Genomic DNA, 15,677 nt, shown 5'->3' on the forward strand with positions numbered 1-15,677 from the left:
CTTCCAGCTCATTCTGAACTTCCTCAAATATAGAAGAATGCCTCGTTTCAAAAAACAAAAAACTAGATCCTCCCAAGATCTGAAACCACCTCCAGACTGAACTTTTCTTCTAGTCTTCTGGTCAGTTGCTCCATTATCCTCCTTTTTTCCTGCAGTATCCCCTTGTGTCCCCATAGGAAATCATAATACCCTTGTCTTAGAAGGAATCTCACAAGGTAGAACAGTTGGTGGGGTTTGAAAACAACTTAAAGCAGCCATCTTTATTGCACTAGCACTATATATTTATTTCTGTATACACACAAATGTTAATTCTCCAAAACGGACCACACAAATTTTGCAGCAGTTTCATGAAAATTTTCACCAGCAAAGATTTAAAGCAAACCATACCTGCCAAAAAAAGCTTTGCTCATCACTACTCTTGTTAAATTATCCAAATTATGAGAATTGGCCAATAAATCGCTTGTAAATAATACTGCAAAAAGTTTAAAAATGAGAACCTTTTATTTCTTTAATAAATAGGCTGAAGCAAGGACTTGCCACTGTACTTCTATGCTCAGCAGGAACAAACTAAAGTCAGTGAGGGGTCACTACATATCTAACTAAAGCAAAGCCCTCTTGACAAGACTAAATTATTAAATTATATATAAAAGTATTTGCAGAACAGAAAGCTCCAGTGCTGAAAATGAAATGCAATAAAAGTGCAAGACAAGGAGGGGGCAAAGGTACATGCTGCAACTACCAAAACAGTGCTAAAGAATATGTAAGGTGTGTTATAAAATTCATAATGTGGTTCCAAAAACTAAAGTAAAATGTTACATTTATTTTACAATCCTATATGCCACAAGTTAAAAAAATACATCCTTCACCCATCTCCTTGCAAGGGACCAGAGAGACCACCAGCATGAAAGGCCGGATCCTCTAAACTTCACAGTTACGGTACAGTCAACCATGACTGGGAGGGGTTGTCAAAACATTCCACAGTCCACAGATAAGAGTCCTTCAGTTATGAATAATTAAGTCCCAAAATATTTTGCAATTACATGAAATATTCCTTTTTTTCTGGAGTGAGGGCACGGTCCTCCATCTGCAAGGTCTTGCTTGCCTCCACATCCTTTGCATTTTCATTGGTACGATAGCTGCCTTTATGCTTGTACAAGTACACTGTGATCAGCACCACAACAGTAATAAGGGTTAGGAATACGGCAGCAATTACACCTAAGAGAGGAAAATAGGTTTCGGCAGTTACAAGCATTGGAATAAACAGTGTGGATATATTACAGGAGTTAGTATGCGGAAAACCATTGCTGCAAAACAGGGCAGGATGGCCAAGGCAACAAAGAGGAACAGAACACATCGGCTGATATTTTCTTTTTCTACTTTATTTGATCTGAAAGGTTAGTGGCAGGTCGGGAGATGGGGAATTCCAATTGTTCGAGGATTCGAACGATCGGATCTTTGCATCTATGGGCAGCTTAAGGCTGATTAGTAATTAATACAGATAATTGCTACATGGCAAGACAGAAACCAGTGCAATCAGCATCAGAATTTAATAATCAGCCCTGTAGCATCAGCTTATATTACAGGCCAACCTCATTTTCTGCTTGATAATTAGTGATGACCCCTAAGCTTAGCTTCTCAACAGCTGCTCAGAGCCCACCGAGCATGTGAGTGTCACAGACACTTTCCAAGATGGTGACCCCCTGTAACAAGTTTGAAGTCCTGGATCATTGCTGCGATTGAGATGCTGAAACTTTAGGCTGGTGCAATAAGTTCAGTATTTAAAATATGACATTTTTAGCCCTATTCATTTTTAAGGGTTAGTTATCCTTTAAGGGGAGCCAGTACTGACCCTGCTTAGGCAAGTACAAGCTAAAGGGGGAATCCAGAAAGTCATACAAGCAACCACATATAGCCACTGAAGGTTTTAACAAAAGGGCAAAGAGACCCTAGCTTGTGAGTGACCGCATTTCAAATATGTTGTAACATATTACAAGTATATTTTCATATTTCTCTCAGGTCATCATTTGTAGTTGTTCCTCAGATTTTAAAATGAAAATAAATTAGTTTAGCATTTTAGCAGTCCCTCCCAAACTACAAAAAAAAAAAAAAAAACTACATAATGGTCGTACATAATTTTCTTTGCCCCTGCACAAACACACTCAATTCCACAGAGAGAAAGGAAACCATATAGTCATAATAATAGGGTTGCCACCTTTTAATCAGGTGGAATCCGGACGGGGCTGTGACATCAGGGGTGGGGCTATGATGTGCCGATCGGCAATTGGCTGGTCGCCGTGTCAATCATAGGAAATTCTGCCTGGTTTTCCTAATTTGGAAATCTGGGCAGGCAGTTTTCACCCAGGCAGCCCTTCAAAGAACTGGGCTGTCCGGGTCAAAACCGGGCAGGTGGCAACCCAACATAACATGAATCAGATGAAAATTGAGCGTAGGACTGGCCAGATATGGGATGGCTTTGACGTAGTTGGCCAGCTTAAATATATTGCAATATATGGACAAACAATCCCTGTTTTGTTTAAAGGGTAAGGCATTTTTCAGTAGTAGTATGCACAAAATGTCTCTGTCTTAAATATATTGATAATGGGTTGAGTGCAGAGGATTCTTGTATTTGTCTATATGTATTTTGTGGCCGCAGCCTCATTGCACCCCCGCCTAATAGTTTTAAAAATTAGTGGGGAGCACAACTTCGCTTGTTTGTTATAACCCTACATAACAACCATTTCTCAACTTGAAGCATCTATGCTTTATATAGTGGGGGTTCACAGATTCTCTGGATAGCAGAGGAACATAAAATTCCATAATACATCACCAAGATGAGGGAGGGGTTGCATGACAGAGTGAGCCTAAGGGGGGCACTTTTGGGGAATGCTGTGTTTTTTGGCTGATTGCACTACGGTCAAAATAAGGACAAGAATTGTCTTTAGAAATCAGTCAAATCAACTGTACTTTTTTCTTGAAGACGTTTCACCAGTCATCCAACTGGCTTTCTCAATTCAGAAATGAATTCTGACAGATGCAAACTCTTCAAGAAAAGCACAGCAAGTCCAGTTGATTTGACTTATTTCTACAGACATACCATGACCTGGATGAATGAGAATCTTCACAAACATAAGGACAAGAATTACCTCCAACAACAGCTTTTTCAAAACCATCCACATCACCAGATGATTTGGTTACTGCTTCCTCTGGAAAAAAAAAAAAAATTAAAATGACAACACCCCAAAGAAAATTTGAAGCTTCAGTTAATATTTCTCTATTAAATATAGTCCTGCCATGCCCACCCGCAAAGCAATAAAACTATAAAAAGCTATATCTCTGTCATTTCTATAGTCTTACAGACAATGTAAATAACCAGACACACATACATGCAACACTACATAGAGTTGTGATCATAAGTTTACATACCCTGGCAGAATTTAGGATTTCTTAACCATGTTTCAGAGAATATGAATGATAACACAAAAACTTTTCTTTCACTCATGGTAAGTGGTTGGCTGAAGCCATTTATTGTCAAACAACTGTGTTTACTCTTTTTGAATCATAATCACTACACAAACTACCCAAATGACCCTGATCAAAAGTTTAAATACCCTGGTGATTTGGCCTGATAACATGCAACCATTTGAGGGGCACGCCACATTTTTATTTATTTTTTTATAGTGTGCTCAACATAAACAGGCATTCGCTCAAAAAGAGATGGCAAGACTCAAAAGGAAGCAAAGCCTGCAACCAGAATATAGGAGCCAATGATTAGACACAAGTTTACCCAACCACAACAACTGCATAAACACAGGATGACAGAGCAAAGTACACAACATCCCAACAACAAACAAATACTGGATACTGGATGGACAAACAAAAAGCTTTGTTAAAGACACATAACCACAAATCACTATGTTCCTCTAAAACGAGATATACATATACAGTAAGCAAGTGACAAGTCTTTCAAATACAGGTTTGTCTACACAAGTCAGTGAGATGATGGTGTGACCCCAGTAAATATGAGGTCACATTTACATGAATGTATATATATATTTGTGGATGTATACTGTATCTGTGCATCAGACTGTAGCCAAGTTCTGTATAGTGGTGTAATCCATTCACATTCCCACCAATAGGGGTTACCCATAAGCCCACACTGTGAGGGAGTTTAGACACAGAGAGCTGCTGTTTTGTCAGTTGAGCAGCAGCAGCACACCAGTAACATTGGCTCTGTGTCTCCACTCATTTTCTTAAACAGAATCACTGTTGCCACGGCCACACCGTGGGCCTGTAACAATGGCACTGCGAGCCTATACATAATTTCCACCTTTTCAGCTCAAAAGGTATATATTAAAAAAAAAAAAAAAGGCACTGCAACCTCGAGACATAGGAACAGAGAGATTTTAACCACAGTTATCTTTGTGTTCTTGTTTTAACTTGCCTCTAAACAGGCACACAGGACATAGGGGTAGACTTTAGTGATATGTGGCCCGGCCCGAATCCCGTGGGACCTGCAGGTTTTGGCAGACTCCTGCACAAAATCTTCAGGTCGCAGGCAGGTCCAGGTCGAGCTCGTCTCCTGCTCTCCCAGCCCGTGACCTAGCAGTAGCGGGCCCAGGTCGGGTGCGGTTTGGGAGGGGGCGGGTTAGGGTCGGGTGCAGGTTGAGAAATTCTCGACTCACACATCACTAGCAGATTTATCAAAGAGTAAAGTAAGAGATCCCCACAGTCCGCAGAGTGAAATACTGCCGCTCTCAATTCATTTCTATAGGTTTTTTAAAGCCGTATTTATCAAATGGTGAACTTTCACTATCACCCTTTAATAAAAATCCCATAGAAATGAATGGAGAGAGGCGGTATTTCACTCTGCGGACTATGGAGATCTCTAAATTCACTCTTAGATAAATCTACCCCATAGTGTTTATCTGCCAGCAGAAGGGTGCCAGTAACAGCTTCCCCCCCCCCCAACTCCCATCAATTTCAAAGCCTTTAAAGGGCAACTAAAGTCTAAAATAGAATAATGTTAGAAATGCTGTATTATGTATACTAAATATAAACATGAACTTACTGCACCAGCAGCCTAATAAGACAAATGATTTATGCTTTCAAAGTTGGCGCAGGGGGCTGTCATCTTGTAACTTTGTTAGACATTTCTGCAATATCAAGACTCGCACATGCTCAGTGTGGTCTGGGCTTCAGTTGGGAGGTTAAGCTTAGGGATCGTCATAAATTATCAAAACAGCACAAGTCAAATAATATCTGCCATAGAAGCCAATACAGCAAGACTGATTAATAATCATAATATAGAGACTGCACTGCGTCTCTGGATACAAATCTCTACAGGGAATCCAACAATGCTGCTCGAGTTCTGGGAAGTAAGGTGGGGGGGCTCCCCCTGCCATTTGAAAGTATGATCGTTTACCTGCACAGCAGTTAGGGACCATCTGACAATTCCTATCAACAGCAGTAAAAGAAGGGAGAATTTCACTGCATACAGTCAGGTTTATGATAAAAACCGTAGACATGTTTTAATGAAAGTATATTGGAGATAGATTTCTTTTTCGTTAAAGAAAGTAAAAATGGGATTTTATATTTTTGCCTTTACATGCCCTTTAAGCTCTGAGAACACACTGGGCAGAAGAACTGCCCAAAATCACAATGGTGACAATGTTCAATGCTTCCATGCCGGCTCAGATAACAGAAAATCTTAACATACTTACCGTGATTTTCATTTCCTGGACTGTAGCATGGCAGTGGGCCAATAAGGGGTTAATCCCCCGCCGGAAGGCGGCACAGGAAGTACAATAAAAGTCCATCCGGGTCCCCCCGCGCCCATCTCAACGACTGGAGACAATACCCCCTAATAGGGAGGGAAACCCCTGCCCACTGCCATGCTACAGTCCAGGAAATGAAAATCACGGTAAGTATGTTAAGATTTTCTGTTTTCCTGTCCTTTGCATGGCAGTGGGCCAATAAGGGGATGTAAAAGCAGAACACATAGGGAGGGATTATTCAGGAACTTTTATTGCAGCAGCTGAGAGGACACTTAGCCCAAACCCAGCTAGGTTTTTTGAATAAACATCGAAACAGTAGTGTTTTGAGAAAGTATGTAAATTTTTCCAGGTAGCAGCTTTGCAGATCTCGTCAGCTGGAACTTGGGCATGGAAGGCCCAAGACGCCGCTATACCTCTGGTGGAGTGTGCTTTGACTGATGATGGCCCAGGTATTGTTTGAGAGGAATAGGCCATGAGAATGCATTCTTTAATCCATGCTGAGATTACTTTTTGGAAGCTCCCATGCCTTGTCTAGGACCTCCGAAGAGAATAAGAAGATTTTCAGATTTCCTGAAACTTGACACCTTGTGTATATAGCGCTTTAGGCATCTCACCACATCGAGATTGTGGAGTCTATTCTCTTCTTCGTTCTTGGGATTCTCAAAAAAAGTAGGAAGCACTATGTCTTGGGACATGTGGAATTTTGTGGCAACCTTGGGAATGAAGTTTTCTCGAGTTCTTAGAGTAACTTTATCATGAAGGAACTGGATCTTAGTTGCATCAGATGAGAGAGCGTGTAGTTCTCCCACTCTTTTTGCTGAGGAAATGGCAAGTAGGAAGACCGTCTTCAACGTCAGGATTTTTAATGGTAAATCATCTAAAGGTTCAAAGGGTGCTTTGGTCAGTGCATCCAGTACTAGGGAGAGGTCCCAGGGAGGGACTGTGTCTTTAACTGGAGGATGGATTCTGATGAGGCCCTTGAAAAACTTTTTGATCAGAGGATATGAGGACCATTGAATGTCCGTATAAGCAGATATGGCAGAAATCTGACCTTTCAAGGTAGAAGCGCTGAGACTGGCCTCTAAACCTGACTGCAGGAATTCGATGATGGTGACCTCTGAGATGAGGAAAGACGATCCAAATTTCTCTAACCCCCAGCTGGAAAATTTCTCCCAGATTTTGTTATATTTGGAAGAGGTAGACATCTTTCTAGAAGAAATAAGAGTGTTGATTGCTCCCTCTGAGAGTCCTTCCTTTCTGAGTTTTATCCTTTCAATCTCCAAGCAGTCAGGGCCCAGTACCCTGGGTCTGGGTGCAGTAGGGATCCCTGGTGTAAAAGGTTCGGAGTTACAGGGAGTCTGAAGGGCTCCTCCTGAGACATCTGAAGTAAGAGGGGGAACCAGAGTCTTCTCGGCCACCAGGGAGCTATGAGGATGACTTGAGCTTTGTCCTCCTGAATTTTTTTGATGGTTTTTGCTAACATCGAGATTGGAGGGAAGATGTAAGCCAGTTGAAAGTTCCATTGGAATGAGAAAGCATCCCAAAAGGTCGCTCTGGGGTCCTTGTCCCACGAACCGAACACTAGATTCTTCTTGTTCTGAAAGGTAGCCATCAGGTCTATGGATGTGTGACCCCACTTTCGGCATATTAGGTCGTAAATCTGCTGGTTCAACTCCCACTCCCCGATAGCCGGAAATTTCCTGCTGAGGAGATCCGCTAAGGTGTTCGATGTCCCTGGTATGTAGGAGGCTTTGAGGTGGTTCGCATTGTTTTGAGCCCATTCGAAAATAGTTGTGGTCAAGCACAACAGTTGTTTGGATCTGGTTCCTCCCTGGTTGTTTATATAACTCACTGTGGTTAGGTTGTCTGATTTGATCAGTATAGATTTTTTTCTGAGGTGTTTTTGGAAGTGTAGGATCGCTAGTAGCACCGCCTTCAGTTCCCTCCAATTGGAGGATTTTTTGCTTTCTATGGGTGTCCACTTCCCTTGAATTTGGAAGTGTTTGAAGTGTGCTCCCCACCCCGCTCTGCTTGCATCCGTGGTCAGTGTTTCCCAAGTAGGGGAGGCGATAGATACAGGAACTTGCAAGTTCTCTCTCCTGAGCCACCATGAGAGATGAGTGATCGTCGTCTGTGATAGGTGAATCAACTGGGAGTTTTCCAGGTGATTCCTGTTCCATTGGTTCAAGAATTCTATCTGGAGAGGTCTTGCTTGAATTCGTGCCCATTTCACCGCCTCTATGGTGGACATAAGTTTCCCCAGAATTTGTTGACATCTCTTGGCAGTCAAGGATGGATGATGAGACAGATAATCTGCTTGGTGTTGTATGTCTGAAATCCTTTCCTCTGTTAGACTTACTTGAAGTTTTTTGGAGTCTATGATAACTCCCAGAAATTGAATCTGTTGTGTTGGCTCCAACATGGACTTTTCCCAGTTGACGAGCCACCCCCATTTTTTCAGAGTATCTAGAACTATACTCAGGTGTTGTAGGAGGAGTTTTTTGGAAGGAGCTTTCACCAATATATCGTCTAGATATGCGAAAATCTGGATCCCCTTTAGCCTTAAGAAAGCCATCATGGGAGCAAGCACCTTGGTGAAAACTCTTGGGGCTGAAGCTAGTCCGAATGGGAGCGCTTGTTATTGAAAGTGCTTTCCCAGGATCAGGAACCGTAGGAATTGTTTGTGTGGTTCCCACACTGGAACATGCAGATAGGCATCTTGTATATCTATCTTGAGCATCCAGTCTCCATGGTTTATGAACTGGCATATAGACCTCAGTGTCTCCATTTTGAATTTTTTTGTTCTGAGGAATTTGTTCAGATGGCCTAAGTTCAGAATTACTCTGAAATCCCCATTCTTTTTTCTTCTTAAGAATAGGTGAGAATATATACCTCTGTAATGTTCTCTTTTGGGGACTTCTGTGATGATCTTTCTGTCTAGTAGGTCCCCAAGGATCATCTTTAGGGTAGAAACAGCTAGTGGGGATCGAGGCTTTTCTGAAGACACAAAGTAAAACGTCGGAAATTTTTGAAGATCCAGGGCATAACCATTGCTTAGGGTTTTTACAACCCATTGATCTGATACGTGTTGAGCCCACACTGTCCTGAAATTCTGAAGTCTTCCTCCAAGGCAAGACAGAGGGGCTCGCGCACCCTCATGCCGATTTTTTGTCCTGTTTGAAGTCCCTTCTTCCAGGTGCCCCTTGTCCCTGGGTTCTTCTCCAGGGTTGCCTAGTAAAGGGCTTTCCCGGTCTATACTGTTTGGCCTCCTGCAGGGGATTTTTTCTAAAGGGCCTCTTGTCTCTTTTGTCCTGAGGAAGAAAAGCCGATTTTCCTGCAGAGGCTTTGGATATGATTTTGTCGAGTCTTTCACCAAACAGAAGTGACCCTTCAAATGGGAGGGAGCAAAGGTTATGTTTACTTTGCGGGTCAGCATGCCAGTGGCGCAGCCAGAGAGCTCTACGGGCCGCCACACTAAGGCCCATAGCTTTGGCCGAGAGTCTGACAAGATCCATGGATGCTTCCGTAGTGAATTCGTTTGCGGTTTTGACATCTTGGATCATTTCAATAAGCTTTTTTTCTGTCTGTTCCCGCTTTGACAGCTTGTTCCAGTTCTTCTATCCAAATGTGGTTGGCTCTGGCCAGAGTGGTAATGGCTATGGAGGCTTGGTTGGACATTCCACATGTTAGATACGATTTTTTGAGTGTCATGTCTTGTCTTCTTTCCATCGCATCTTTTAGCGAGACTCCTTCGTCCACAGGCAAGGTAGTACGTCGAGCCACTCTAGTGATGGCCGCATCCACCTTAGGGGAGGCTTGCCAGAGTTTTGAGTCCTCTTCTTCGAATGGATACATCTTTTTAAGTCTTCTGGAGAAATTAAGTTTTTTATCTGGCGTCTTCCATTCCTCTAAAATGGTTTCTTTAATGACTCTGTGTACCGGGAATTTTTCTCCTTTTTTGACCGCTGATCTGAACATTTTGTCATGTTTAGGAGTATCCTCAGTATTGTCAAGTTCCAGAGAAAATCTCATTGCTTTGATGAGTGGCTCTAGGTATTCAAGGTTGAAAGAACAGGTATCTTCAGACTGTTCTTCTTCTTCTTCTTGATCGGTTAAAGATAGCTCCCCTTCAGAAACACTGGAGTAGTGCGTGTTCCTGTGAGGTCTGTCACTGACCTCAGTCATAGAGGAGGGCGCCTTGTGTCTTTCATCTAGATTGTGTAGTACTTTCTCAGTAACTACATTGACCATATCACTCAGATTTTTTTATGGTAGTCTGCATCCAGTCTTTAATAGAGTGCAGTTGATCAGAGGAGGGCCAGCCACTTCCTGCAGACACTTCTCACAGAGCCTTTTGCCTAGAATTGCTGCTTCTCCGCATGCAATACAATCAGTTCTGGGAGTCTTCCTTCTTTGAGATTCCTCTCTTAATGGGGGACTCCTGAAAAATAAGGTATTATAATTACTCACCGCTGCTTGTAGTTTGTATCAATCACGATGGAAAAAAACTCTCTTAGTGCCTTACCCCCTGGAGCCTGAGCGTCTGCAGCTCATAATTGACAGTCTGGAGGAAATAAATAACATTGTCAAGTAATTAAAAAGATATTCCAAAGAATAAGGCTCCAGCGTTTAAAACCTCCATGTAACTTACACCTGGGATCAATCGAGAATACAGGTGCACACAGATTCCTCAGTCTTGTCTTGCCAGAAATGAACACCAGCCAGTTCGTTTGAAATCATAAGAGGAACTAACCTGTGATGCGCTCCTCCTTTTAAACCGGCGCGAAAAGGCGCGTGCGTAAATTCGCAGCGTGAAAACGTAGGCGCCATTAGAGAGATGGGCGCTGGCGTCTTATCGCGCATGCGCTACCTCCGTTAAGGCAGCATTGCGGCTGATTGCGCCATCGGCAACAAAGGCCAGAAGCCCGCCGGCTTCCCCTGGAACACACACAAGGTAAGAACCTCGGTCCCAGGCGCTTCAGAGGGAGAGAGTAGCACCTCTGGTATGGGGGGTATCTTCGACAGGAAAATTGAGATGGGCGCGGGGGGACCCGGATGGACTTTTATTGTACTTCCTGTGCCGCCTTCCGGCGGGGGATTAACCCCTTATTGGCCCACTGCCATGCAAAGGACAGGAAATATCCTGCGTGTCACACCCGTAAAGTATTAGAAGTAGGTCAACAATTTCATTTTGGCTAAGCCTGTTCGCAGCAAACTCGTGTAGCCAGAAATTTCATGCAATTACCTGGTATGCTGTCTTGTGTTGGTAGAATGCTCATGATGTAAACGCAAAGTTTTACTATCACGTCAATGGTAAATCTAAATAAATAAAAAAAAAAAAAAAAAGAAAACATGCAAAATTTGTTAAGGATTACTCCCTCAAGTTCTGGGGCATGTGTTCCCGACCCTATGCTTGCATGAATGAGCTTCAACACTACATATTAGTTATGCCCAAGATAGGAGCCAATGGGGCTGCATGTAGTTGCATATACAGACCTGCATTTCCAGGTATCCTCATTTATAAAAGCAGGGAGTGTGTTTACGTAGGGAGAAGCCCTAAATAGGCATCCTGTTTTGCCACTGATCCAACGGAATAATACCCCTAATTATTTAGATGCACACCCCTGAAATAGCATCCAACAACAGTCTTTAATTATTTGGGATGTTTGTTAGACACTGTAATTTCTACTGAAATAGTCTACCTGTGCCAAATGTATTTGGATGCATTTTGCAGTGTATCAATTGGTTTGATGCAGAATTTTGACTATGCTTGCAATGTGCCAGACATCTGCTCCCCATTATGATCACTGCATCACCAAATAAGGCAGTGCTGTTTAAAAATAAAAACTGGGTTAATAAATAGGCTGTACAAAATTAAAAAAAATGTTTTCAATATAGTTAGCCAAAAATGTAATGTATAAAGGCTGGAGTGAGCGGATGTCTAACAGAACAGAACGCAGGGGGGCCTGGACTGTGGGGTCTGCTTCCTCTATACCTAATAAGAAAACCCCCTCCTTCCCAGCTGCTCTCTTACCTGCGGCGAAGGGGGACTCAAGTCGGCACTGAGTGGGCGGAGGCTGGATGGCAATTGGAGTGCGCCGAGCCCCTCTGAAGATTTTTTTTGCAGGGGGGCCCGGCGCACTCAGTTACGCCACTGTTTCCAATGATTTGTTACCAGGCAGTAACCAATCGGTTGAGGGGGGGGCACATGGGTCATAACGGTTTGCTTTTGAATCTGACCTGAATGCTGAGGATCAATTACAAACTCACTGAACAGAAATGTCCCATGTGGCCTCCCTTCAAGTCGCTGACTTAACTCAGAGTTAGAGAGCTGAAAACCAGCCTTTATAGATTATATTTTTTGGCTAACTAACCATATTAGAAACTTTTTTATTTTTTATTTTGCACAGCCTATTTACCCAGTTTTTTTTTTTTTTTACACTGAACTGTTCCTTTAAAAGGGAACTGTTGAAATCACTGGGGGGAGGGTGCTAGGAACCCCACCAACGATGATTACCACAAACTAATGGTGCTCCTCTTGCATTTACCAGGAATCTCTGATGCTAGGCTGTGTGCATGTGCAGTAGAGTAAAATCAGAAACTGAGAGTAGGAAAAAAAGGCAGGAGTTTTTCTAAACTGCATGGGTTCTGGGCCACAGCATTTTTCAGAAAAGAGGGGGGCCACTTTCTATTCAGACCCTCTCCTATTTCAGTCTCTCATTCAGATCAATGCATGGTTGCTAGGGGAATTTTGACCCTAGAGAACTAGATGCAATCTGGAGAGCTGTTTAATAAAAAGCTAAATAAAAAAAGAATCATGCAAAATGAAAACCAATTGCAAACTGTCCCAGAATATACTTTTATATACTCTTTACATCATATTAAAAGTTAACTCAAAGGGGAGTATAAGAACCCAATCCCTGTACATGCTCCTTAAATGCTTGTCTCCTTACTGTATTCTGCCTGCTGTCACAATATAAGTGTTTTTTTTCAGCAGCATTGTGTGTATTTAAGGTAGCCAGTTGTGTTACACAACACTGCACAGTAAAATTGGAAATGTTACAATACTATACACGTGCCAGTCATTGACAGCAGCAAGGGATACCTGGGAAATAATGTGTGACAGTTGTGTAGTTGTTGGAAAGGAAAGTCAGATTGTGAGAGAGAGAGAGAGAGAGAGAGAGAGAGAGAGAGAGAGAGAGAGAGAGAGAGAGAGTGTGTGTGTGTGTGTGTGTGTGTGTGTGTGTGTGTGTGTGTCCGCATTCACTTGGGGGGTGAATACATTAGCAACTCCCTCTCTCCTGATGAATAAGAGCAGCTATCGTGTATGTACCCCAGGGATGTCTCTGCTGCTAGATAGGATGGCAGTACTCTTTGCACCTCAGGATTGTCTCTGCTGTTAAATTAAGGTGACTGTCCTCTATGTACCCCAGAGATGTCTGTCCTGTTAAGACAGGGGGTGACTGTCCTCTATGCACCCCAGAGATGTCTCCTGCTAGACAGGGGGTGACTATCCTCTATGCACCCCAGAGATGTCTCTCCCGTTAGACAGTGGGTGACTGTCCTCTATGCACCCCAGAGATGTCTCTCCTGTTAGACAGGGAGTGACTGTTCTCTATGCACCCCAGAGATGTCTCTCCTGTTAGACAGGGGGTGACTATCCTCTATGCACCCCAGAGATGTCTCTCCGGTTAGACAGTGGGTGACTGTCCTCTATGCACCCCAGAGATGTCTCTCCTGTTCTGTCCTCTATGCACCCCAGAGATGTCTCTCCTGTTAGACAGGGAGTGACTGTCCTCTATGCACCCCAGAGATGTCTCTCCTGTTAGACAGGGAGTGACTGTCCTCTATGTACCCCAGATATGTCTCTCCTGTTAGACAGTGGGTGACTGTGTCCCCTATGTACCCCCAGAGATGTCTCTCCTGTTCTGTCACATAATGACGCCAGGCATGTGTCTCTTGTAACTGCCCCAACTCCCAGCAATCCTCCCCAATGAGCCTTTGGATGTAGCTGGAATAGGGAGTAGTAATTAAACAGCAGCAGGAAGTCTACAGGATGTATCCTGATACAAACACAGGACATTTCTTTCTCATGGTTTTTTTTCACCCTTATTTCCCACGCCCCGTTACTTCTATAGACTTCCACGCTGGGAAAGCCGCGCAGTATTTTACCATGTGAAGGGGAAGCGCTTATAGGAAAGGGGGCGAATAATACGTGAAAGTTATGGGAGCGGAACTATCCGTCCCCGGAGTCACAAGGAAAGTCCCGAGCCGCATCATGAGACTGGAAATAGTCCCGGCACATCCATCATAGTGCGACTCTCCCCTCTATATTACACTATCTTACGTTCTCTTTGGCGGGCGCCGAGAACTCGTGTGTGCGTGCGGGGAAGTAGCTATTCCTGAGAACTTTAAACACACGAACCCCCCTAAAGACAGAGAGCACTTACCGCTTTCCTCTAACAAAGCTGCGCAGTGCGGGGCGGATACACGGCAGCTACAGGTGTAGTTAAGGCGAAAATCAGCGCCCCACCCACTTCTCTTAACCCGAGCCCTGCCGCGCGCTGATCCTCCAGCCACAACTAAACACAACAGGGGCGTCACCACTCGGACATTGCCCCGCCCATCCCTTACTCACAGGGCAAGTCATTACATTAATTCACGTCCTGCTTATTTCACTCTTCAATTAATCCATAGGGTTTGGGAATGACCTGGAGGAAAGTGCCTGTTAAATGCCCTGAGGAGAGTCTGCTCTTATGGTAAAGGGATTGTTCACCTTTAATTAATGATTATGATTTAGAGAATGATTTTCTGAGACAAATATGACATGTGGTTTTTGTGTTATTCCATTTTTACCACATTTATCTTATAAAATAAGATTTTTGACCACGCCCATTTTTTGTGGTCACACCCCCTAATTACCATGTTCATGTTACAAAATTTGGCAGGTTATGAAATTTTAAACATATTTCTGTGTTTTTTTTCAGTTATTACAGTTTTGCTAATGAAGGTGAATTGCCCTTTAAACTGTGAGACCATCTTTTCCCAAGGGACATGTTATATTGTAACAATAACTTATTTGCATATCTAGAAATTGTTACAAAAGTATCTTATCTGCAGCTGTGGCTGTTCTGGGCTCTCTGTCAAAAGCCAATAAAGTTAGAAACATTATTAGTTTTTCTATCTGTTCAGTGCAGAGAAAATCAGGACTTTCCAGTACAAACGAGGGACTGCGGGTTGAGCTGTTAAAAGAGGGACTGTCCCTCTGAAAACGAGACAGTTGGGAGGTATCTAATTGCATCGTTTTGAATGAGAGACTGGGATATGAATAATTCAGGCCTGCCTAGAAAGAGGAGTCTTAAAAAAAGTAGCAATAACAATACATTTTGTATTGTTACAAAGCATAATTTTGATGGGGTTTGTGACCCCTATTTGAAAGCTGGGAAGAGTCAGAAGAAGAAGAAGGCAAATCATTAAAAAAATTATGGAAAAAAAAAGAAGGCCAGTTGAAAAGTTGCTCAGGATTGACAGGTCTAATTTTCAAAACCATCTAAAGTCAGCTACAAATCCAGCCCAAAACTAGCCAAGAGGTGCTTCATATGTAGCCCAAAAATAGCACTTGTGCAGTGAAACAAAAGTCTAAAAAAAATGAATATAAGTGAAAATAAACCTTTTTCAATTTTTCACTGTTTGGCATATTTTCCCACTAAGCAAAATTGGACAGATAGGGCCCAGGAGGTGACATGTGGCCCTAATACATATACAATTTCAACAAACATTGCTAAAACAGGTCAACCTTTTGGTGGCCAGCAGATATTTGCCCTGAAATTGAGGAAAGTCTCAGGAAAATGTGAGAATGCTTAAGAGGGATAGGAGACTGGGGTACAGAGCCCAAAATCTGGT

At 42.9% G+C, this 15,677-nt stretch overlaps 1 protein-coding gene across 1 annotated transcript; it reads right to left on the reverse strand.

The window, feature by feature from the left end:
* Nucleotides 1-259: 259 nt before the first annotated feature.
* Nucleotides 260-14,344, reverse strand: LOC100127312 (uncharacterized). The gene is made up of 4 exons (NM_001168380.1): nucleotides 14,225-14,344; nucleotides 11,020-11,093; nucleotides 3,144-3,203; nucleotides 260-1,215 (listed from the first exon to the last, which is right to left on the reverse strand). Exons 2-4 carry the CDS (start codon nucleotides 11,051-11,053, stop codon nucleotides 1,037-1,039), a joined length of 273 nt encoding a protein of 90 aa, NP_001161852.1. The 5' UTR covers nucleotides 11,054-11,093; nucleotides 14,225-14,344; the 3' UTR covers nucleotides 260-1,036.
* Nucleotides 14,345-15,677: the final 1,333 nt, after the last annotated feature.

This window comes from Xenopus laevis, chromosome 2S (genome assembly GCF_017654675.1).
Source record: "Xenopus laevis strain J_2021 chromosome 2S, Xenopus_laevis_v10.1, whole genome shotgun sequence".
NCBI classification, from domain to species: Eukaryota; Metazoa; Chordata; class Amphibia; order Anura; family Pipidae; genus Xenopus; species Xenopus laevis.